Consider the following 22,404-nt stretch of genomic DNA (forward strand, 5'->3'; position numbering starts at 1 on the left):
AACAATGGAGAATCCAGTTATTGAGAATCCTATACTTCCAGCGGCGGGAGTCCGCAGGAATCACGCAGCAGACGGTGGTGCTGGTCCTCCCCCCAGTGGACCTGAAAGGGAGAGTTCAGTCTGACTACAGCACACGGTCTAATGCACTCTTGCGTTATCAGAGACCATTTACTATGGGAACCTTCAATGCAAACACAGTGAGAGAAGAATTGAGGTTGGTGGAGCTTGCACACTGTGCCGAAGAAAGGGGAGTGGAGATCCTGGGAGTCCAGGAGCACAGGAGAGTACATGCTGATGATCCGATCTGCATGGTGAAACGAGGCCCAGGCTGCTACAGGTGGCGTGGGGCTAATGCTGAGTTCTCGGGCACGTAAGGCTCTCCGTAGGGTTCACCATCACACCGAGAGGATCCTTATCGCAGATTTCGATGGTAACCCAGTTACAACCATCATGGTCGTGTACTCACCTACCAACGTAGCACCAGTCCAGGAAGTAGAGAAGTTCTACGAGGACCTTACAACAGCAGTCTGTGATGTCCCAGCTCACAACTTCCTAGCAATTCTGGGTGACTTCAATGCGAGGCTCGGACCAGAGGAGGCACCATTCACGTACCACGACACCACTAAACGCAATGGCGAATATCTTGCTGCCCTACTCATGGAACACGAGCTACTGGCTGCGAACACCCTGTTCCGGAAAAGAATGGGCAAAAGATGGACCTTCCAGGACCGGGCTACTGGTATGTTACGTCAGCTGGACTGCATACTGGTAAGGCGCAGGTGGAGGAACTCTATCCTGAGCGCTGAACCTTACAGCACGTTCGACTCTGTGGGCTCTGATCATCGAATGGCTTCCATGAGGGTGTGACTGAGCCTGAGGGTCCCCAAGCCAAGCCTGAGGATCCGATATGACTGGAAGGCGTTCTCGACAAGTCCTGACCTTCAAGCCAGATACACAGTGGAGTTGAGAAATTGCTTTCAGCTACTGGGTGCGGAGGAGGAGCCTAATGCAAAGTATGGGCGGTTTGTCACTGCGAATGTGGAGGCGACTAGGATGTGTGTGCCGGTGATGGAGAAGATCAGAATCTCCCCCAGGGCCAAGCATCCGGAGGTCGTAGTGGCGCGTGAAAAAGTGGAGGATGCAACCTTCGATCACGAGCGGACTACGGAGAATTGTGAGGTATGAGGCCAAACAGCTTCTCTTCAATACGAATGACAAGATCAAGGGGGAGGAGCTGATGGGGAGGGTGCGGAGAGTGGAGGCAGCTCAGGTCGAACAGTATGGGGAGTCATGGAGGCATAAATGAGATGTATGGGCGCAAAAGGTCAAAGGACGGACAGGTTGCAGGCAGCAGCCTGGAAGAGAGGGTGACCTCCTGGTTCACCCACTTCCGGAATCTTCTAGGCACACACCTGACAGTGGATGGAGCTGAGGAAGAGATAACTGCAGTCCTTACAAATCTCAGTATTGATGATGGTCCCTTTACAGTCAGGGAGTTCGCCAGAGTGAAATCCACTCTGAAGCAGGGGAAAAGTGCTGGGCCGGACGGAATTCCCCCAGAGGGGGAATTTAAGAATTGCAATCTTGATCACATCATCCTGGAGATTTGCAACCTTGCTCTGATGAAAAACAACAAGCCTGATATGTGGTCTCTCTCTAACATCATCCCAGTGCCTAAATCTGGAGATCTCTCGAAACCAGACAACTACCGCGGCATCAGTCTGACATGTATAATTGCAAAGATGTACAACCACATGATACTAAACCGCATGATACTAAACCGGATACGGTGCGCTATCGACCACCATTTGAGAGAGAACCAAAATGGCTTTCGAGAGGGAAGAACCACTGTAGCCCAGATCTTGGCCTTAAGGAGGATCGTCGAGGAGGTGAAAAAGAAGAAGATGACAGCAGTGCTGTGTTTTTTATCGGTTTCAAAAAGGCATTTGACTCGATACACAGAGGTGTGATGATGAAGATACTCAAGGTTTACGGTGTCCCTCCCAACCTAGTCCGGGCCATAGGGACCATGTACACAGGTACAAGAGCCAAGGTGGTGACCCCAGACGGCAACAGCAAGGAGTTTGACATCCTGGCGGGGGTGTTGCAAGGGGACACCCTCGCTCCCTTCCCTTCCCTTCCCTTAGACAGAGTGTGCCTAGGTTGGCCTCAGTCTAAATGCCAAGAAAACCGAGGTTATCACCTACAACATCCTCCCGGACCATCCACCTCTAACAACAACAGGAGGCACTGCTCTGAAAGAAGTCAATGACTTCAAATACCAGGGCTCATGGGTCAACTCGTCAGAGCAAGACCTTAAAATGAGGAAGGCGCTCACATGGAAGGCTCTGAACGGCATGGCCAGTGTGTTGAACTCCAACCTCCCCCAACATATCAAACTCAGCTTCTCTGCGACAGTAGAGTCCGTTCTCCTATATGGCTGTGAATGCTGGACCCTGAAGCCCACCCTGCAGAAGTCCCTGAATGGGTGCTACACCAGAATGCTGCGAGCAGTACTAAACATCGAGAACGAGCATGTTACCAACAAGCATCTGTATGGGGGGTTACCAAGGAGTGAGAAGATAACATCCAGGGGAATGAGGCTAGTCGTTCACTGCCAGAGACACTGGGAGCTCCCAGCCAGCAAGCTGGTGCTGTGGGAGGACGTACTAAAGAAAGATGCAGGGGTGGAAAGTACTGGCAAGCTAGCCAGATGCATGGATGATCGAGGTGACTGGAAATGCCGCTGGAGGGCTGGTCCAAGGATGACCTAATTGATTGTTATTCAGCACTTTACTGCCATGAAAACCAGAATATAAACTAATTACCAACATCGGATGCAGCTGGACGAGCGTTCAGATTTTTAATTCCCATTCATTTGAATAAAGCCATGAAAATAGCCTGAAAAGTTAGATTTAACATGTTTGTGAACAGATTCAACAACAGCTACCGCTACTGTGAGATGTTTGGTCTTACTTTTTTGAATATCATTTCAACAAATAGCATTTTTATTGACAGACAAGAACATAGCGGAGGCATACCATTTAGGAGAGATAGTTCCTGTTTGGGAGATGGGATCTACTTTTGTTTTTAAATACTAATTGTAGTGTAAAGCAAGGATAGAAATGCAAAATGACGAAGGACCCAAGACTGCTTTATTGTCTTAAAAACTGTTGTTGAATCTGTTCACCAACGTGTTAAATGTTAGTTTTCAGTCTATTTTCGTGCCTCATTCAAATGAATGGGAAGTAAAAATCTGAACAAACAAAAAAATCTGAACAAACAAACTCGTCCAGCTGCATCCAATCTTGGTGATTAGTTTATATTCTGGTTGTTAAAATGTTAAAACTTTAGTGAAATATTGCTTTAATTATTTTATTTACCAACCACTTTTTTTTTATACAGTACATGAACAATCTTGTTTTCAGGATTATTCATTACATCTTGTCACAGAGCTGTGGCTCTGACCTTTGACCTCCTTTCAAGCGATTAATTGCTAACATCAATCTGATCACCAGGTTATCGACTGTGACTGTAGACTCCATCTTACCTGACAGCATCACAGAGTGGGGTGTGATGGCCGTCAGCGCATCACCTGAGACAGGTAGGGAGGAGGGGTGGGAGACACACACGCACACACACACACACAAACCCCACTAATATGCTTCTAAATACCCATAGGTTTCTGCGTTGCCAAGCCTTACAACGTCAAAGCATGGAAGCATTTCTTTTTGGACCTGAAATTGCCATATTCAGTAGCGAGGAACGAACAGGTTGAGATTAAAGCCGTGCTGCACAACTACGGCCAAGACGACTTGCGAGTAAGAAGACAAGCTCAAAAATGCTGTCCTGGCATTCAATTTGAAATTGTGCCTTACACATTCAATTTTTTAATTAATTTATTTAAAATTGTTTTGTTTTTTTATTAATTCAATGGCCCAATATGAGCATGACAAATTCAAATTCATACAGTTCAAATACAATCTCTGCTGACACTAATCTTTTTCCACAGAAATTATACAATAAAATGAGATGCATGAAATAAATTATGAGCATTGCTGGGCTTACATTTGTGTCATCGTCGACTGTTTTGTGGCTGTTTTCTGCCCAGGTGAGGGTGGTGCTGATGAAGACAGAGGGCATGTGCAGCGTCGCCTTCAATGAGAAACACACACAGGAAGTGACGCTGCTGGCCGGCTCTTCTTTGGTGGTGCCTTACACCATTGTACCGCTGTCAGTGGGGAAACTCCCTGTGGAGGTGATGGTGGTGGGCAGGGACATGACAGGAGGAGACCGCATCCAGAAGCTGCTGCGGGTTGTGGTGAGTCACTTTTAATGAGAATATAATGGTAATATACCAGCCATCATTTGGTGTTCCTATATTGTTCTAAAAAAAAAAAACTAGTCAGCTGGTAAAATAGTGAAGCTGCCTAGTGTACTTTTGAATTTACTAGCCATAGTGAAGTGCAGTTGGCTTCCTTGAATGTAACAATATTAAACTTTATTTGTATGGTACTTATCAAAGAAACTTTGCTTTACAGACAAGAAAACAATTAAATAGAGATCACTAAGAAAAACGATCACACATAAATTGGAAGTTAAACAGGGTTAAAGATAAAGATGTGTTAAGAAGTGATTTATCATAGCTCTTTAGTAGTTTGCTTTTCCCTAAGTGAACCTATTTTTTTTACCTAAACAGATGGAAGGAGTGCAGAAGACTGAAGTTTGGAGTTTGGTGTTGAACCCGGCGTCTGCAGAAGGCGGTACGGAGATTGTACTGATGCATGATTTCCAATTGTAGTAACCCACACTGTTGCCTCAACTATGCCACCCCCCTAGATTACCTTGAGTAACACTAGTTGAACACAGAGGGAAACACAGTAAAGGTTTGTTCACAAAACCGTCTTAACAGTGAGAAGGTTGGAGAGCCATTGTGTTCTTTTATTACAATTTCCTTATTTGAGAGTGTAGTCACATACCAGGGGTAAGTTCTTAAAGAAAGGCATAAACCACACTAAAAACCAACTGAACATTAAATTCAATAAAACCAAACAAGAACAAAGAGTAAAACAAATAAAACCCCTGCAACACACTCCGTATAATAGATAAGCATGTAGATTAAAAGACGGCCGAAACTAACCTAAACTACCTGGTATGCGCTCTGGTTTACAATCACTTTACCAAGAAAAAAATGGGATAAAAAGAACATAAAAAAACATACACAAAGAACAGCGGCTGAACAACTTGTGCAAAGTAGCATTGTGCAAAAGGGCTCTCTGCAAGGAGACAAAGCTGCATTACTTTCCGAGATTACCTAAAAAAACGTAAAAACAATATTAGTTAACAGAAACTATCGGTCTCCCCAACAATAGTTGTTTGGTGGAACTCTGCCACACCACGTCTATATCCCCTCCTGCCATCAGTGCTCATAGACAGTGGAAGGCTAGGGGAAACCACGTCTGCGCTCTGTGTCATCCTACACGTGGGCAATTCACCAACTCTTAAAACCCTCCATACTTAAACAGCAGCGAACAGCGCTCAGTCCAGAGAAAGCTGGACTCACCAAGGTTTGATCTTTTCCTCCCTCTTCACTTTGGTTTCCTTTAGTATAAAGCATCACAGACCAGCCAGGTTGGTAAACAGTTGGTCTCACCTTATAGGATTTCTGAGTTTTGAAGTTCATAGTTTTCAATCAGTTTCCTCTCGTTGCCAGTTGGAGCAGCCAATCTGCGATGTTGCCCAGTTCAGCTTTAAAAATGCCTGTTAAAAGCTGCATCCTGTCTCTGTGTTTCCACCTGCTGCAGGGATGCAGACGGTTGGTTTTTCCAAGGTGGAGCTGGAATCAGTTGTGCCAAACTCCCAGCCAGTGAGGGTCATCAGTATCAGAGGTCAGTCACTGCAGAATGGTGGGAAGATTCAGCCACAGATTAGAAATGGACAGAGGAGTGAAATGTTCTCTTCTCTTCTCTTCTCTTCTCTTCTCTTCTCTTCTCTTCTCTTCTCTTCTCTTCTCTTCTCTTCTCTTCTCTTCTCTTCTTTCAGGTAACCTGTTGGCAGACAGTATAGAGAACTCCATAAGTGAGGACTCTCTGGCCTCTCTGATCCAGATGCCCGGCGGCTCTGTGGAGCAGAACCTGGCCAGCATCACACTGCCGCTCATTGCCACGCTCTACCTGGACCGAGCCAATGACTGGCAGAGTGTAGGGGTGCAGCGCAAGGCAGAGGCCCTCCGATACATCAGGAGAGGTGAGGGGGAGGAGGAGGGAACGGATGGGTGGGTGGCTGGATAGGTGGGTGGATGGATAAAAGAGAGAATGAATGAATAAAAGAGAATAATGGATCGATGGACATATAGATGGATGGATTGGGTGATATATGTAGTATAAGAATGGATGGATTGATGGAAGGATGGATGTATGGTGGTATGGTATGGAAGTGTGGAAGTCTCACTCTTTACATCCCGTCTTGACTTTGCTCCATGTTGCTGTGTATTTCCAGGTTATGAAAACCAGCTGGCGTACCGTAAGAGTGACGGCTCCTACCCCTCCTACAGCAACCAAGGCACTAGTACATGGTACAGTTATTACATTACATTTTCGGTATTTGACGCTCATAAAGTGGTAATACTTGAGTTCCTCATTTGGTTTTTTGGCAAGATCTTTGGCGCTAAGCTGTGATTGATCCTCATTGATCACTTGTCAATCAAACAGTCTGGGCGGGACTGTGACATCTCTGATGTTTGCAGGGTCAAAAAATCTATTTACCTTAAAATGTAAGTGATAGGAGTGATGTCTGTGGGTGCAACAGTAAGTTGGAGAATTGTTCAGCACTGGTGGAGATTTGCTCTCCATAATGTCTTCTAGGTCAATTCTTCCTCTGTTCCTTGTCTTCTGTCTTTCTTGCATTCCCCACACTCATATTTTAGCCAATTTTGAATATAACATGCTAAACATGACTAGTCATCTTTACACCTTGAGGAGCACAGTGGGAATATCTGACTATATCATGATATCCTTGATTATTTATTTATCAGTGTTCATGTTTACATTACATTACATTTCCTAGATTGCCAGCATGCAAGCAACTAATAGTTTTGTTCTACACATATCCTTATGAAGTTAGGTAGGTAACTTTAAAAAATGGATTACATTACAGTTACTAGTTAATAAAAATTGTTATTAATTACACAATCCAAGGGATTACCCAAACTCAGTAACGTATTCTGAGTACTTTCAGTTACTTTTAAATTACTTTGTCATAATTGAGGTATAAAGGTACAGATAAGAAAAAAATTACATTGGTCAGGAAATGTATTTCAGGTTTTAAAATCACATAATGTGTTTTAAAGGTGAATAAATATAGGCTAATCAAATTGAAATGAAATCTCAGGATCACAGCCTATGTGGTGAAGGTTTTCTCCATGGCTCATTCTATTGTGGGCGTCGACGAGAAGAAAGTGTGCGACACTCTGCTCTACCTGCTGAAGAACAAACAGAAGCATTTTGGGAACTTCAGAGAGGACAACCCGGTCTACAGCACGACCATGATTGTGAGACACACACACACATGCACACACACATAGTGCATACGTTTCAATAGACCAGAATGCAATGCAGCAAAAAGTGTTTTGTGTTTTGAGTAAGGGACTCTCACTTTTTCTCGACATGCTCAGCTATTGCTATCACTCTCTCCACCTATATGTGAAACCCATAGCTGAATACAACAAGTTCATTCCCGTTCTCTGGGGGGTTGTCAAAAGGCATTCTGGGAAACGTAGGAAATCTTTAAGTAGATTTAGATGAGGCAGGTTGGGGGAAATTAGGTCAACAAAAAACAGTATTGGAGAGTTACTGTGCCCCTAAGGGGACATGGGCAAAAAGAAAAAAAAAAATCTTTAAGTTTCTGGTGCACACGGAAAACAATCTGGTGCGCACCAGAAACTATCCTGTGGGCACGAGAAAATTTCCCGTGCTCACGAGAAAGTATTGCCTTAATAACGAGAAAGTAAAACTTTCTCGTGCCCACGGGATAGTTTTTTTCAAAATTAGTGTTTTTTTTTTACTGATTTTGGTGAAAGCCTCTCTTCCTGTGTGTGTCTCCAGGGCGGTCTCCGTGGCGACGAGCCTGAGACAACTCTGACAGCCTTCGTCCTCATAGCGCTGGCTGAGGCCAAAGAGGCAGGGATCCACTGTACTGGAGACACTGATGTGGAGGTAACACACACAGAAAAATCACCAGTGTTAGTTTAACTCTGAGAGTATAAAAATCAATACTATGTCCGTGTATCTATTACTCTGCACCCATCAGAGTTAAACACTTTTGATAGTTTTGAACAGCTGCCCCAGAGTCATTCTTGAACCCTGTTAACTTAAGTTCATGTCTAGTAGTTTTATTACTTATCTTATTGGCTTTTATTGACTATTGTTTTATTGTCTGTAAAGCACTTTGTAACCTTGTTTTGAAAAGTTAACAATCATAATCAATCATTATTTTATTATTATCAGCAGTAGTAGTAGGGGTAGTAGTAGTAGTAAGGCAAGGGAAGTTTATTTATATAGCACATTTCGTACACATCGGCAATTCAAAGTGCTTTACATAAATAAAAGAAAAATAAAGACATAGGTAAAAAAAAAGTGAAAGTGCATTAATATCACATTTAAAAAGACAGTGCAAAAAGAGATAAAAGATTAAAAAGATAAAGATAAAAGATTACAAAAAAAAGTGGTAGGGGTTGTAGTAGCAATAATAACTTTTTTTTTTTTACTAATAACTGTATTTGTATAGCACTTTTCTAAAAACAATGTTTACAAAGTGCTTTACATACAATAAAACACAAAAAGACAGTGACGCAAACGTACCACAATTAAATAAAATACAGTTAGATAAAAAAAAAAGTATGGAAAAAAGAAAATCAACAAGTGCTCATGGGTCGCATTAAATAGTAAATCTGGGCAAACCAAATAATAATTTTTAAAAAAGATAGTCGTAATAGTAGTCATAATAGAAACAGTACTAACAGCAGTAACAGTAACTGACATAGTAGTAACACTAGCAGTAGTAAGTATACCATGTGGTCTCTGCAGGCTGCCACCCGTAAGGCCGCCAGCTACCTGAAGGCGGCGCTGTTGAGGCCGCTGAGGAGGCCGTACACTGTGGCCATCTCCTCCTACGCTCTGGCTCTGCTGGGGAAAGATCCACAGTTCGACCCGATACCTGCCTTACTCACAGCTGCATCTCCAGGTATCTGTTTACTCTACGCATCTTTTCACTTGGGAAATGAAGACGATACGACCTGTGAAGATGTTTGTATTTTGTCAATCAAGGACTTAAGCTACCTACTGTCCTTTAAAAGCTGTTATCTGTTGCTCTGGTAGAGGAGATTGGAGAATTGCAAACAAAGCAGATTCTGACAATACATGAAAATCTAGTACTGTCACTCACTTGTGCTTAAGTGAATCACCGTCTTTATCTCTCTCTCTCTCTCTCTCTCTCCCTCCCTCCCTCCCTCCTCCAGGTGGTAGCCAGTGGCCTGACAGAGAAAACCCCCTGTTCGGCCTGGAGGCGACAGGCTACGCCCTGCTGGCCCTGGTGAAGAGTGGGCGGCTGCAAGAGGCTGCAGCACCTTTCAAATGGCTGAACAGCCAGCGGAGGAGAGGAGGAGGCTTCGGTTCCACTCAGGTATTAGCAGGGGGCGTCGGGTAGCCGAGCTGGAAGCTGCAGCTCAGCCAAATTGTTATAGTCTCTTCAAGTTCATTCATGTTCATTGTGCTCTAGGCTTGGATTAGTGTGTAATGCCTTTAGCCTCATCCACAATTGACTATTCTGTTACATCATGATATGGTGGAAGTCCACTCAAGTCCATTTAGACAATTTTGACAGAGCCTAAACACATCGCCCTTGTGGACAACAGTTATTTTTGCAGCGGAGTGATGGATACGTTGGAAAAATAAAGATTTTGTGCTCAGTAGAACATAGACCTCCGCCATGTGCGACAACACCCTGCAATCGAGATGAAAATTTGATCAGTTCTTCCTTGGCGCATAACCAATCTTCATACCAAGTTGTGGGCAAATCTCTGCCCAACTTTTTGAGATATCCTGCCCCGCCTAGTAGTAAGCTGTTCAGCTGGCCACGCTTGAGTGGGGCTCAAAGGTGCTTTAGGTGAGTGCGGTAGTTCAGGAAGAGCTGGAGGTTGTGGCTCCTTCTCAGTCGGCGGACCTGATGGCTCAGTCCAAGGTTCATCTCAAACCCAGTGGTGAGGACGGTTGGCGGCTGCAGTGCTTTTGCAAAGGTGTTGACTGTTGCAGTGGAACAAGGGAAAGTGCACAACATAGGACCGCGGAGCACTGTAGGGTTTAACTGCAACTCCAGGGGACGTGGAGGCCTCATCTCCAGGCTTAAGGGCAACATGAGAGTTGCCTGCTTTCTTGCGGTCATGGTAGAACTTTTGGATGTCCTTGCTCTTGTCCAGCAGATGCTTGTCCAGCAGATGCTTAACTTTTAGGGGGATCATAGGCTGTTGGTGCAAGTAGCACACGAGCTTATTACGAGGCCTCCTGCTCATGAGCAGTTGAGCCGGCGATAGACCTACTGACTCAAGTGGAGTAGTTCTGTAGTCCATCAGTGCGAGGTGTTTGTCTGTTTCTTTACACCAAAGCCTCTTCACAGTTTGCACTGCACGCTCTGCTTCACCGTTCGAGTGAGGCGTGTGTGGTGAAGATGTCTTATGTTAAATACCATAACTCTTACAGAAGTCTTTGAATTCCTCTGAGGAGTACTGCGGACCATTGTCTGTCTGTAGAGTCGCAGGGATACCATGTCTGCTGAACAGAGCATTCAGAGCCTCTATGGTGGTGCGACTGCGCATGTCTTTCAGTTCGTCTACTTCAACAAATTTTGAGTAGTAATCCACTAGCAGGATGTACTGTTTGCCTTCAAACTCAAACAGATCCGAAGCCACCTCCTCAAATAGTAGCTCTGGCGTTTCTGTTGGTTTGAGTGGTTGTCTGGGCAGCTTATTTTGGAAATCAGCACACTTGCTGCAGTTTCTGATCATTTCTTCGATTTCTGCACTCACACCTGGCCAGTATAGCACTTCACGAGCTCGCTGTTTGCTCTTCACCATCCCTAAGTGAGATTGGTGTATAAGCCTTAGCATGTGCTCTCGCATGGTGGGGGGTACTACTATACGTAGTCCTTTGTAGACAATTCCATCAGATAACACAAGCTGGCTTCTTGAGTCCCAATATGGCTGAACAGGAATGGGCACTTCCCGTCTGTGTTCTGGCCAGCCATGCTGAATTGTCTGTTGGAGACAGCTTAGCTCTTTTTTTGTGCGCTCCTGCAGTTCTGTGTACTTCTGGTCGCTAACTGCAACAAAGTTGAGCATGGAGACACAATCTAGGCCATCCATCTCTGGTGTGCTCTCTGGAAGCTGTGCTGTGGACAGCATGTCAGGCAGCTCCATGTCATTTCCTCTCCTGTACTTGACTGTTAAGTTATACCACTGTAGTCGAAGACACATTCTCTGGATGTGCATGGGGGTAGAGAGCAGTGATTTCTTAAAGATATCTTCAAGAGGCTTGTGGTCATTGCATATTGTGACGTGTTCCAAATATGTAGTTGTGAAACTACAGTGCAGGCATGCACAATGGAGAGTATCTCCTTCTCAATTTGCGCATAGCGCGTTTCTGTGTCAGTGACCTTGATGAGAAGGCAATGGTCTGACTGTCCTGCAGCAGGACAGCTCCTAGGCCACTGCTGCTGGTATCAGAGTATATTTCGACAGGCTTTGCGGGATCAAAAAACTTCAGCACTGGAGGATGCGTGCACAAATCCTTGAGTTTGTCAAGGGCTTGCTGCTGTGCTGGCTGCCACGTGAACTCTACATCGCTCTTGAGGAGCTGACGCAGCGGAGCATCCTCTTGAGCCTCAGATTGTAGTTTGTTGCTCTCTCGACTACTCTGCACAGGATTGCATCGTGCTCCTCCACTGTGGGGGCCACTATGAGAATATCATCCATCACACTTATGGCTCCTGCAATGCCCTGAAGCATTTCGTCCATGATGCGTTGGAAAATTTCCGGTGCGCATTTTAGTCCAAATGGGAGTCTCAGCCATCTGTACCTTCCAATCGGAGTATTGAAGGTCGTGACAAAGGATGATGCTTCATCCAGTTCTATCTGAAGAAATCCCAACTTAGCATCCAAGACTGAAAAAACCTTGGCACCAGGCATTGTGGAAACGACCTCCTCTATGGTGCGCATGGGGTGGTGCTCCCTCTTTATGACTTTATTCAAATTGGATCTATGCAGATTCTTATCTTGCCATTACACACTGTGGCTACCATAGAACTCACCCACTCCATAGGTTGGTCAACTTTAGTGATGTAGCCATCTTTCTCCATCTCATGTAGTTTCTCCACTATCTTTTCTCTGAGTGCGGCTGGTTGGCGGCGGACAGGATGAACCACGCCCTTGACATCTGGATCAAGTTTGATTGTGTATTTACCTGGCAGGGTTCCGGTAGTGCGTGTCAGTTCCGGAAACTCATACAGTCCAGCTGGCACACTCAATTTGTTTTTTTCAGTAGTATTTTGTAGTGAGTCAAGACGAACAATCAGGCCTAAAGCCTCAGCTGTAGCACCACTGAGCATATTTTCCTTTGCAATGTTCACAATCTCAAACTCTGCGCTCACTTCACACTTCTTGTGTGTGATCAGAAGATCAACTGCAGCGACAGGCTTTAGCTTGTGGTTGGAATAAGAGTGGAGTACTGTACTAGAGCGTTTCAGCTCACCTGTGTGTATGAGAAACTGGTATCTGTCTAGGGTCAGTGTATTGCACTTGGCACCTGTATCTATCCTGAACTGCACTTCCTGACAGAATTTCCAAGTTTACTGTCCATTTATCATCTGCAGGACTATCAGTCTGTGTCAAGTTTATGTTAAGAATTTCATCATCTGGTGAATCCTGACTTGGCTCAACACTCACTGAGCTTACTGAATGCTTGCGACACATAGCCACCCAGTGATTTGGTTTGTGACAGTACGAACATACTGAGCCTTTAGCTGGGCACTTTCTCTTGTTCCACTTGTGCTGGGGGTCTTTCGCACAACTTGGGCAGCTTTTCGGTTGGTCGACTGATGCCTGTCTCTGATGTATGGGTTTTGTCTCTCCTTTATTGTACGTTTTCTTATTAGGTGCTGAGTACTTTGTTTTGGCAGACACTACTGATACTTGTGAACCTTCCTCTCTGACGATTTTTATCTGTTTCTGTGACATTTCAAACTGCTGAGGGATTTCTATAGCTTTAGGTAGCGTCAGGTCCTCACCTTTGTCCAGCAGTCTTTCTTGGACCCGCTTTTCTCTTACTTCCGCTATTATGGCATCAATCAACATGTCGTCTGGGTCAGTGTACTCACAATCCATGAGTATGAGTCTCAAATCCTTTACAAAGTTATCAAAACTTTTACTTGGCCCTTGTTTCCTTTGTATGAAACGATGCCTGGCTATTTGCTTATTTTTCCTCGGTCTGATGTAGCATACTTATCCAGTACTTTAGAAGATCCTCTTTTTCACCATCAGCCCTGTTCTTGACAGACTTCTGACACCATGTAATGTACTGCACACGGGACACACGTCTCAATTGGGAGCCATCTTGTTTATTGTTGTGCAAAGCTATGATCAGCGCTACGGGTGCTGTGAAGGGACAGAACAGACTGCAGCTACGGAAGGGGAAGCACTATATGAACTAGCGCGATTAAACACAACAATATGTTACAATTACCTACTCAGCCATTCTGAATTTTTTATTAAAATGTCTGATGATTTGGTTACAGTGATATCGTAACGTAGGTGGTCACCTGTGTGTGACCGGCTAATACTTTGCTTTAATTAATGTATTTTTTAAATGTCTTGCAAACAACATAAATAGTGTTTACACTCAAAGAGCAATTTTAGTCAAGATGAGACTGAGCGTCCGTTCAGTGTTTCTGCTTGCATTGCTGGAGGAAAACTGTGCTACGTAACGACACAGAAAAGCGGACAGATGTGACGTACGTAGATTGTGACAGATTAAATATATTGTGACAGATTCAGTTGTGAATGAGACGTTATGCAGTGATTCACAAAGTGGGTGCCAAGGACTATTATTCCTATTCCTTTAAGGGGGTCCCTTAAAGGAATAGTTCACCCAAAAATTATGTACTCATCATTTAAGTTGAAAAGCTGAAGTTCGTATGTCAATATAACACACAGCGAGTTCTGTAGCAGCCCTCTCCAAAACACCTGGAGTGAATGGTGACCGCTTCTTTAGAATTCCAAAATTACTCCGAACAGCATAATCCAAGTGTTCTGAAACCAAACGATTGCCCCCGCAGCCCACCATGGTGGTGCTCCAGGCCCTGTCTGAGTACCTGGTCCAGAAACCCCCTCCACAGGATCTCAGCCTGCAGGTAGACCTCAGGATTGCGGGGCGCAGTGACGCCCGCTACCATTTTGACCCCAAGACCTCCTATGTGGCTCGCTCCTCCAAGGTAAGAGAGATGAAACTCAGTGTGAAATCTGCCTCAGCCAAAGACTTTTACATTTACAGTTCAGGCATTTAGCTGAGGTTTGTATCCAGAGCAACTTCAAGTTTATTTATACAGTGCTTTTACCAAACCAGTTTGTCACCAAGTGTTTTACAGAAAACAAAGCACACAGAAGTAGAAAAAAAATTACAACATCACAAATTCCAAGGAATGGGGCCAGAGCATGTGTGTGTGTGCATGTGTACAAGTGTGTGTGTGTGTGTGTGTGTGTGTGTGTGTGTGTGTGTGTATGAATGAATGAATATTTGTTGCCCTCATCCTGCATGCGTTCAAAAACTTCTTTGTACCTGAAGACCAATTGAAGACAATTTCCAATAAATAAGTTGGAGGTCGCAGGTACCTTAACATTGAACTTTGTTCACTTGTATTTCAGCTACAATTTCTTCTTCTCTGGTGTTTTTGTAGGTCGCCCTGGACCAGAATTTTGAAGTGGAGGCTCAGGGAAACGGACAGGGAATAGTGGAGGTTTGACCACATGACCACCTCTATACATGATTATTGAGCACTGCTGTTGCAAAAACAAAAAACCCAAAAAACAAAACTTGCAACTCCAAGTTTTGGTTTTCATGTCATGTCAACAGGTAGAGCCAGTTTCATGACTCAGGAGCTTATGAAATCCTTTAAAAACCTACGACAAATATTCAAAAATGCTTGATTGTTAATGTGAAAATGAGGGACTTTTTTTTACAATTTCCTGAAAAGCTGATTTTTTTTTTTTTTTGACCATATACGTTTTTTATCCAGCAGCAGCATTATGATACTTGGATGGGTGTTATTTTCAGCTCTACCAATACTGATTGATACTAACCTTTTTCTCTCAGGTGTCTCACTGTCTCACTTTCTGATCCTGTGAACTTTGACCCCAGATCGTGACCTATTACAACCAGCTGCATGAGGTGGACGAGAAAAGACCCTGCAGGGACTTTGAGCTCAACGTCACTATTGAAGAATCCAGCGGTAGCTCCAACTCTCTGCACTGCCTCATATCACAGTGATATGTCACATGATCTCTCATATGATAAAGCCTGTCTGGCTTTGTTTTTTTCTGCTCTCTTAAAGTCAAGTCACTTTTACTTACAAAGACGAGGAATTACAGACGAAGTATAGACGAAAACTTCTTTGTGTTGTAACATAATGTAACATAATGTAAAACTAGATCAAGTATAATTTATAACGTAACATAAAACATAAAGTAAAACAACATAAACAGATGAAAATTTTAAGGCAACATAATGTAAAATATAATGTGAAACAAATTTCTAATGTAACATAAGAATGTAACAACAAACAATGAAAACTTCTTTGATTATTAAATTGTGACGTATAACAATGTAAAATAACATAACATAACATAACATAACATAATGTAGCATAACATCATATAACACAAAACATAACATAATGATAACGTATAACAACGTTTAGCGTTAACATAACATTGTCGAACAATATAACACAACTTATAACAACATAAAGATATTTTGTGTTTTCCTCCCATAACAGTGGAGCCTCCAGTTGATGTGGAGAAGTCCTACCAGATCACCATCAAAGTGAGGTGAGTTATTGTTTCCATGACTCTTTCTTGTTTGTGTGTTTTGTTTAAACTTGATTTAAATGGAGAAAGCTGAAAAAGAGTTCTACACACATGACACATTTTGGCACTGGTGCTTTTTAGCAATATTCCACTTAGTTTTAAGCCATGAAAACCAGAATATAAACTACTCACCAAGATCGGATGCAGCTGGATGAGTTTGTTCAGATTTTGACATAGAAAACCTGAAAACTGACATTGAACACGTTGGTGAACAGATTCAACAACAGACCCTGCTGCTGTGATTTTCAACTGACTGTTGGTCTAACGTTTTAGAACATAATAGTATTTTTATTGATAGAAGAGAACATAGCGGAGGGACACCATTTAGGAGAGATAGTTCCTGTTTGGGAGACTGGATCTACTTTTTATTTTTAAATATTAATTTTAGTGTAAACCAAGAATAGAAATGCAAAATGACGACTTCATTGTCTTAAAAGCAGGATCTGTTGATGAATCTGTTCACAAACTTGTCAAATATCAATTTCATTCAAACACTACAAACGTTACAAACTCGTCCAGCTGCATCCGATTTTGGTGATTACTTTATATTCTGGTTTTCATGGTGGTCAAGTACCAAATAACCCCCATGTTAAAACGGAATATTGCTTTAAAAACATTACACTGATTGTTCTGATGGGGATGCTATAAATAAAACTAAATTTTAAACTTTGAAAAGCCAGAACTGCTACACTGTTAGTTCAATTTTGACAAAACATATTTTTTTAAACGGAAATACCACTAAGTTTGAGTATTTCCGCGACCTATTCTCATGCCCAAACAGTCCAGTCCAATCAGTATGGTGAACATGAACATTTTTTTTTTTTTTTATTCTTCCCATGCTGTTCTATTGACAATGAATAGGAGACCTGATTGCCTCTTCATGCTTCATGCATGTTGTTCCTCTCCGGTTTAGTATCCCAACTCATCGCTAGGGATGGGATGATACGCTTATCTCACGATACGATTCTATATGCAATATGGGGTTTGTGATTCAATACCACCACGATGCGATGAAATAAATAAAAGTTCAATAACAACAAAGTCTGACTGTACAGAACTACGTTTATTTCTGAGGCACAAATCTTTTTATTTTTCTGCCCCATGATATGTATTGTCATATTTTTGTCTTGCGATATATTGAATTTCGATATATCGTCCCATCCCTAATCATCGCTGTTCCCTTCCTTTCCCTCAGGGCTTTAGGACCCAGAGATGTCAGGATGGTGGTTCTGGATATCAACCTGCCGACCGGCTTCACCCCAGAAAACTCTGACCTGGAGATGGTAATCAATACCTGCCACTAGTGCTCAAATAATAAGAATGCCTATAGAGAGGTAAAGTGGGTGACTAGCACATAAACCACATCCAGCATTAGCTTTAGCATGATTATGTAGATCCTCATTGATGTTACATCCAGAGGGTTGGTATAAGCAAAAAACTAAATCTTATAGAAAACACACAAAAAAACAGGAGAATGCTTCAGTGTTTCATTAACAATTGAACCATGTTGGGTTGTTTTTGAACTTTTGGAGAAAAACACTGGAATTGTAAATTAAAAGGGTATTAAGTAATCTGTGACCTTTCCATTGGATGGGGAGTTTTTGTTCCAAAGAGAACGGATTGGAAAGTGAGATCTGAAAATCAGAATTATCAACACCTATGGTCATTGGTATTGATCAATAATCCTATCAACTCCCTGCAGATATATTATTTTCCTTTTGTTCTATGGATCAGGAGAAATCACTCTTACTGTCCCTTTAAACTAGCGGTTTATGAGAAGTATACCAAGCGTGACGTTGACTTGCAAAAGCTAATTATGTTCCCTAAAGGATGCGTCTGATCACGTGTCTAGTGCTGCTAACTGATTCTGTGTGTGTGTGTGTGTGTGTGTGTGTGTGTGTGTGTCTCCATGTCCAGCTGTCCAACTCGGTGGACCGTTACATCAGTAACTTCCAGATCGTTGACAACCTGAGTGACAGAGGCTCCCTGATCCTGCACCTCTTCAAGGTAACAACACGTTACAACACGTTATAACATATTATAATACTAACAGCTTCATCTGTGAAACTGTGGACTCTGCTTCATGTTCTTCACGATAAACTGGAATATAAATCAGACTTTGTGTCTATTTGTGTCTCTACTGCATTCTGTTGTGCTCTACTTTGTCCTGCTCTACACTCTACTCATCTTTGCTCGCTTCTGTCCTACTCTATTCTACTCTACTGCCCTGCTCTATTTTGCTCTACTCTGTTGTGTCCTACTTTACTCTGCTCAACGTTTTTCTATTCTGTTATATTCTACTTTACCCTACTCTACTCTGTTCTACTTTACTGTACTGTCGTCTGCCCTACTCTACTTTGCTCTACTCTATTGTGTCATACTCTATTCTACTCTACCCGATTCTACTCTACACTATTCTGTTCTGCTCTACTCATCTCTACTGATCTATGATGTTCTACTCTGCTGACTCTACTTTCCTCTGTGGGACTTTATTCTTCTCTGTTCTGGTCTCTCCTCTGCTCTGTTCTGTTCTACTCTACTATCCTCAACTATACTTTACTCTGTTTAACTTACTTTTCTACTCTGCCCTGTTCTGCTCAACTCTGTTCTACTTTCTCTATAGTATTCCACACTACTCTATCCTTCCCTATTCTACTCTACTATACTATACTATACTGTACTCTACTCTGTTCTACTGTACTGTACTCTGTTCTGCCCTCAGGTGTCTCACAAAGAGCCAGAGATCCTGATCTTCAGGCTTCAGCAGAGCTTTAAGGTCGGCCTCCTGCAGCCTTCCTCAGTCACTGTCTATGAGTATTACAACCCAGGTAGGAAAACACACAGAATCAACCGTGTTTTGAAATATTCACTGATGAATGTTTTTTTTTTTGGCCAATAAAAGGCAGCATAATATGGATGCAAACCACCCTTGAAATGCAAGGAGAAGAAGTCTGTGCTGATCTAAAGTTGAAATATTCAACTTTTTGCCTTGAGGCAGGAAGTGTATTGTTAGTTCTGCCAACTTCCTCCTCAGCTGGTCAGGTTCCCACCACTGGCCATGCCCACAGAAAATGCTTTACACCCCAAAATGTCCCAAACATCATCGACAAAGAAAAAGACAATTTGAGGAAACAGTAGAATATATCCTCTTCATTGTAACTTTAATGTAAAAAACATTGCATATTGCAACTTTAAATGTTGTGGTGTCAAGCTTATTGTCCCTCTCTCTCTCTCTCTGTGTCTCTCTCTGTCTCCCTCTCTCTCAGATCATCGCTGCAGTCGTACCTACACACCCAGCGAGGACAAGGAGGAGCTCGCTCACATATGCAAGGACAACGTCTGCCGCTGCACGCAGGGTGAGGGCGTGCACGTGCCTGTGTGTGTGTGTGTGCGTGTGTGTGTGTGTGTGTGCATGACAGAGTTTTAACTCTGTCTGTAATCTCTAGGTGACTGTTGCATCTCCAAGAACGACAGCCAAATCTTCCCCAGCAAAACAAGAGAGACGTTCGCCTGCAACAAGAGTTTACACCACGGTACAATACACTCTCACCCAACACACACACACACACACGCAGACACACACACACACACACACACACACACACACACACACACACATCAGCACAGACATTAAATATAAACTCTGAAACATAGCCCAGTATAGACATCCTGTATGTTACATTTCCCATACTACTGATACCAAAAAAGATGAAGTAGGCTAGAAGAAGGGGAAAAAAGAAGAGAAATAAAAATAAGAAATGAATTGAAAACAGAGGAATTAAAGAGAAATTAAACCACTGCATTTCAACTACAGTGGAATAGGTAAAATTGTGTTTTAGGACGTGATTTAAAAAATGACGCCAGTTTTCTTGTTCCTGTCCTCCAGTCTTCCAGGTGAAGGTGCTGAGTTTCACCCAGAGGTACTATGACCAGTACGAGATGGAGATCACACAGGTGATCAAGCTGGGTGAGTCAGTGGAATTGGACACACACACACACACACACACACACACACACACACACACACACTCATGAACATGCAAACAGACTGATGTTGTTTCTGATGTTTATATCTTCTCACTTCTTCTTATCTCACACACACACACACACTCCATATAATTGTTCACATTGTTCAACTTTCAACCATATCGACTTTACACACGTACACGCTTCTTGTTCCTTGCTCTCCACATTCTCTCCTCGCTCTTTCTTTGTACCGCTCTCTCAATTTTCAATTAAAATTTCTATATTGGCGTTATACCTAACAGACACAGTATTATCAGAGCGGCTTGCAAAATGTCAAAATACACAACAAACAACAGTTCATACATTCACACTAGGATTTGACCAATATGGGCTTTTGAAAGTCGATGCTGATACCAATATGTATGTATTGAAGCTGCTTATATACAATATTTTGTGCTAATATTCAGTATCTTTAAATTTAAACAACAACATAAGATTCAATGTTTCCCTAGAATTTTCTTCTTGTCAGGTGGAAAAGCCTCTGAAACAGGATTTAGAACCATCATGGGACACTAAACCACTGAAACCCAGACCAATAAAATCACCTATCACCTATTTTATATGCTATTCAATGGTCAGTAAACTCTGGGATACTTTAGGCTTTTAAATGAAGAACTAATAACAAAAAAAAAAACATTGGTCAATTAAATGAATAAAAGAAAGAACAAATAAAATCAGATTTCGCTACACATTTTCCAGATTGTTTTTAATGTAGCTGCGGTTAAGGAGGAACCTCCATCATATCGGCAGTGGACGACATAACTGGAAATATATTTAATAAGGCCAATATGAGCCCAATATACTGTATCCTCAAAGCTATCTATCAGCCTGACCCTAATTCACACTTCATTGATTTTAGTGTTTATACAGTTGTAAATAATGCCAAATCTCTCCTTCCCTCCACCCAGGTGTGGAGGCTGGGGTGGACGCGGGTCAGAAGAGGCTTTTTATGTCTCATGGAGGCTGCAGAGACGGCCTCAACCTGCAGCAGGGCTCCCAGTACCTCGTCATCGGCCCCAAAGAGGACCAGTGGACCACAGACAGCAACACCAACAGGTAAGGAGGATAAGTGACAGGGATCAGAAAATTCCCATTCGGATATCAGATATCCCATTGGTTTACATTTTTGAATGATCCCTCCCTTCTTTATGTCCCGCCCCGACATCCTGTTTCAACACCCACCCAACACCCCCGCCCTTGATTGACAGTAAGATTTAATTCACAAAAAAGATAAAGTCACATTTTCACGATAGAGAGGAGTAAGGGGGCGATCACACCGAGAAGCGTCGCTACCGCGTCGGGCAAAACAGCTTGGTGCGCCTGTGGAGCAGGGCTGCGTGTGCGACCGGGTCAAAGATAATAATATCAGCTTTTCATCTGTGTTTTCCAGTGTCCCACCGTTCCCACCACATCAAACCGCATCAAAACAGGAAGGAAAGCTCGCCTTCTGCTTGATTTGATTGGCTGCCTGGCCCCCTTGCACTGAAAAGTTGAGAATATTATAACTTTTATGCGCTAGAAAAATGTGACGTGTGTCGCAAGAGAAGAGCGCACGCCAGACAAGCCGTACCACAGGAAAACAATGTTTTTGGTGGCGATGCGTTTCTAGCGACACACTCAGTGTGATCGCCCCCTAGGTGAACTAAATAGAGCTCCTATATGACACAGTAAACATAAACACAAGAGATCATGGCCATTTTCACCCCCCAGGCGTATAAATACAGTGATTTGATCTCTTAAAATCCAATCTTTTTGAATCAAGGACCTTGGAAATGAATCTGTCCTCCCTTCTTTCTTCCTGTCCGTCAGGTTCATCTACATGTTGGGTAAGAACACCTGGGTGGAGCGCTGGCCTTCGTCTGCAGAGTGCTCCAGCAACTCCAGCCTCCAGGCTAAATGCACGGCGCTGGAGGAAGCTGCCTCTGAACTGTCTGTCAACGCCTGCAGGCAGTAGAGGCTGAGCATCAGCCGGACGCCATTTTGGATCGAAACCTCTCTGTGCCATTTTGTTGCGAGAGTGACAAACAAATCAATTCTGGACACAAAGATTCAGAGATCATTTTGAATTAATTCTGTAATAAGTACGTTTGAAATGTTGAGGCTCTAAAAGATTTTGTTGTGTTGTCATCATTAAAAAGAACTACTAAGAAAGTATTGCTTGTTATTGCAGTAATACCCAAGAGGGCATTCTC

General features: G+C 42.9%; 1 protein-coding gene across 1 annotated transcript in view; it reads left to right on the forward strand.

Annotated features, from left to right (window-relative positions):
* Positions 1-22,166, forward strand: part of LOC139651114 (complement C3-like) — a 45,388-nt gene extending 23,222 nt beyond the window's left edge. The window contains exons 21-43 of the mRNA XM_071527959.1: positions 3,519-3,604; positions 3,682-3,821; positions 4,112-4,321; positions 4,700-4,763; positions 5,805-5,888; positions 6,043-6,246; positions 6,499-6,574; positions 7,390-7,549; positions 8,103-8,213; positions 9,084-9,240; positions 9,515-9,678; positions 14,380-14,535; positions 14,998-15,057; positions 15,459-15,549; positions 16,096-16,147; positions 17,382-17,469; positions 18,104-18,193; positions 18,909-19,014; positions 19,453-19,542; positions 19,633-19,719; positions 20,073-20,153; positions 21,121-21,268; positions 22,022-22,166. Of these exons, the coding sequence (XP_071384060.1) occupies positions 3,519-3,604; positions 3,682-3,821; positions 4,112-4,321; positions 4,700-4,763; positions 5,805-5,888; positions 6,043-6,246; positions 6,499-6,574; positions 7,390-7,549; positions 8,103-8,213; positions 9,084-9,240; positions 9,515-9,678; positions 14,380-14,535; positions 14,998-15,057; positions 15,459-15,549; positions 16,096-16,147; positions 17,382-17,469; positions 18,104-18,193; positions 18,909-19,014; positions 19,453-19,542; positions 19,633-19,719; positions 20,073-20,153; positions 21,121-21,268; positions 22,022-22,166 (2,650 nt within the window). The remainder of the gene's footprint in view (positions 1-3,518; positions 3,605-3,681; positions 3,822-4,111; positions 4,322-4,699; positions 4,764-5,804; positions 5,889-6,042; positions 6,247-6,498; positions 6,575-7,389; positions 7,550-8,102; positions 8,214-9,083; positions 9,241-9,514; positions 9,679-14,379; positions 14,536-14,997; positions 15,058-15,458; positions 15,550-16,095; positions 16,148-17,381; positions 17,470-18,103; positions 18,194-18,908; positions 19,015-19,452; positions 19,543-19,632; positions 19,720-20,072; positions 20,154-21,120; positions 21,269-22,021) is intronic.
* Positions 22,167-22,404: the final 238 nt, after the last annotated feature.

This window comes from Centroberyx affinis, unplaced genomic scaffold (assembly GCF_046629955.1).
Source record: "Centroberyx affinis isolate AG114_WGS23_722 - 3 ecotype Tasmania unplaced genomic scaffold, CSIRO-AGI_Caff_v1 ptg001596l_1, whole genome shotgun sequence".
NCBI classification, from domain to species: domain Eukaryota; kingdom Metazoa; phylum Chordata; class Actinopteri; order Beryciformes; family Berycidae; genus Centroberyx; species Centroberyx affinis.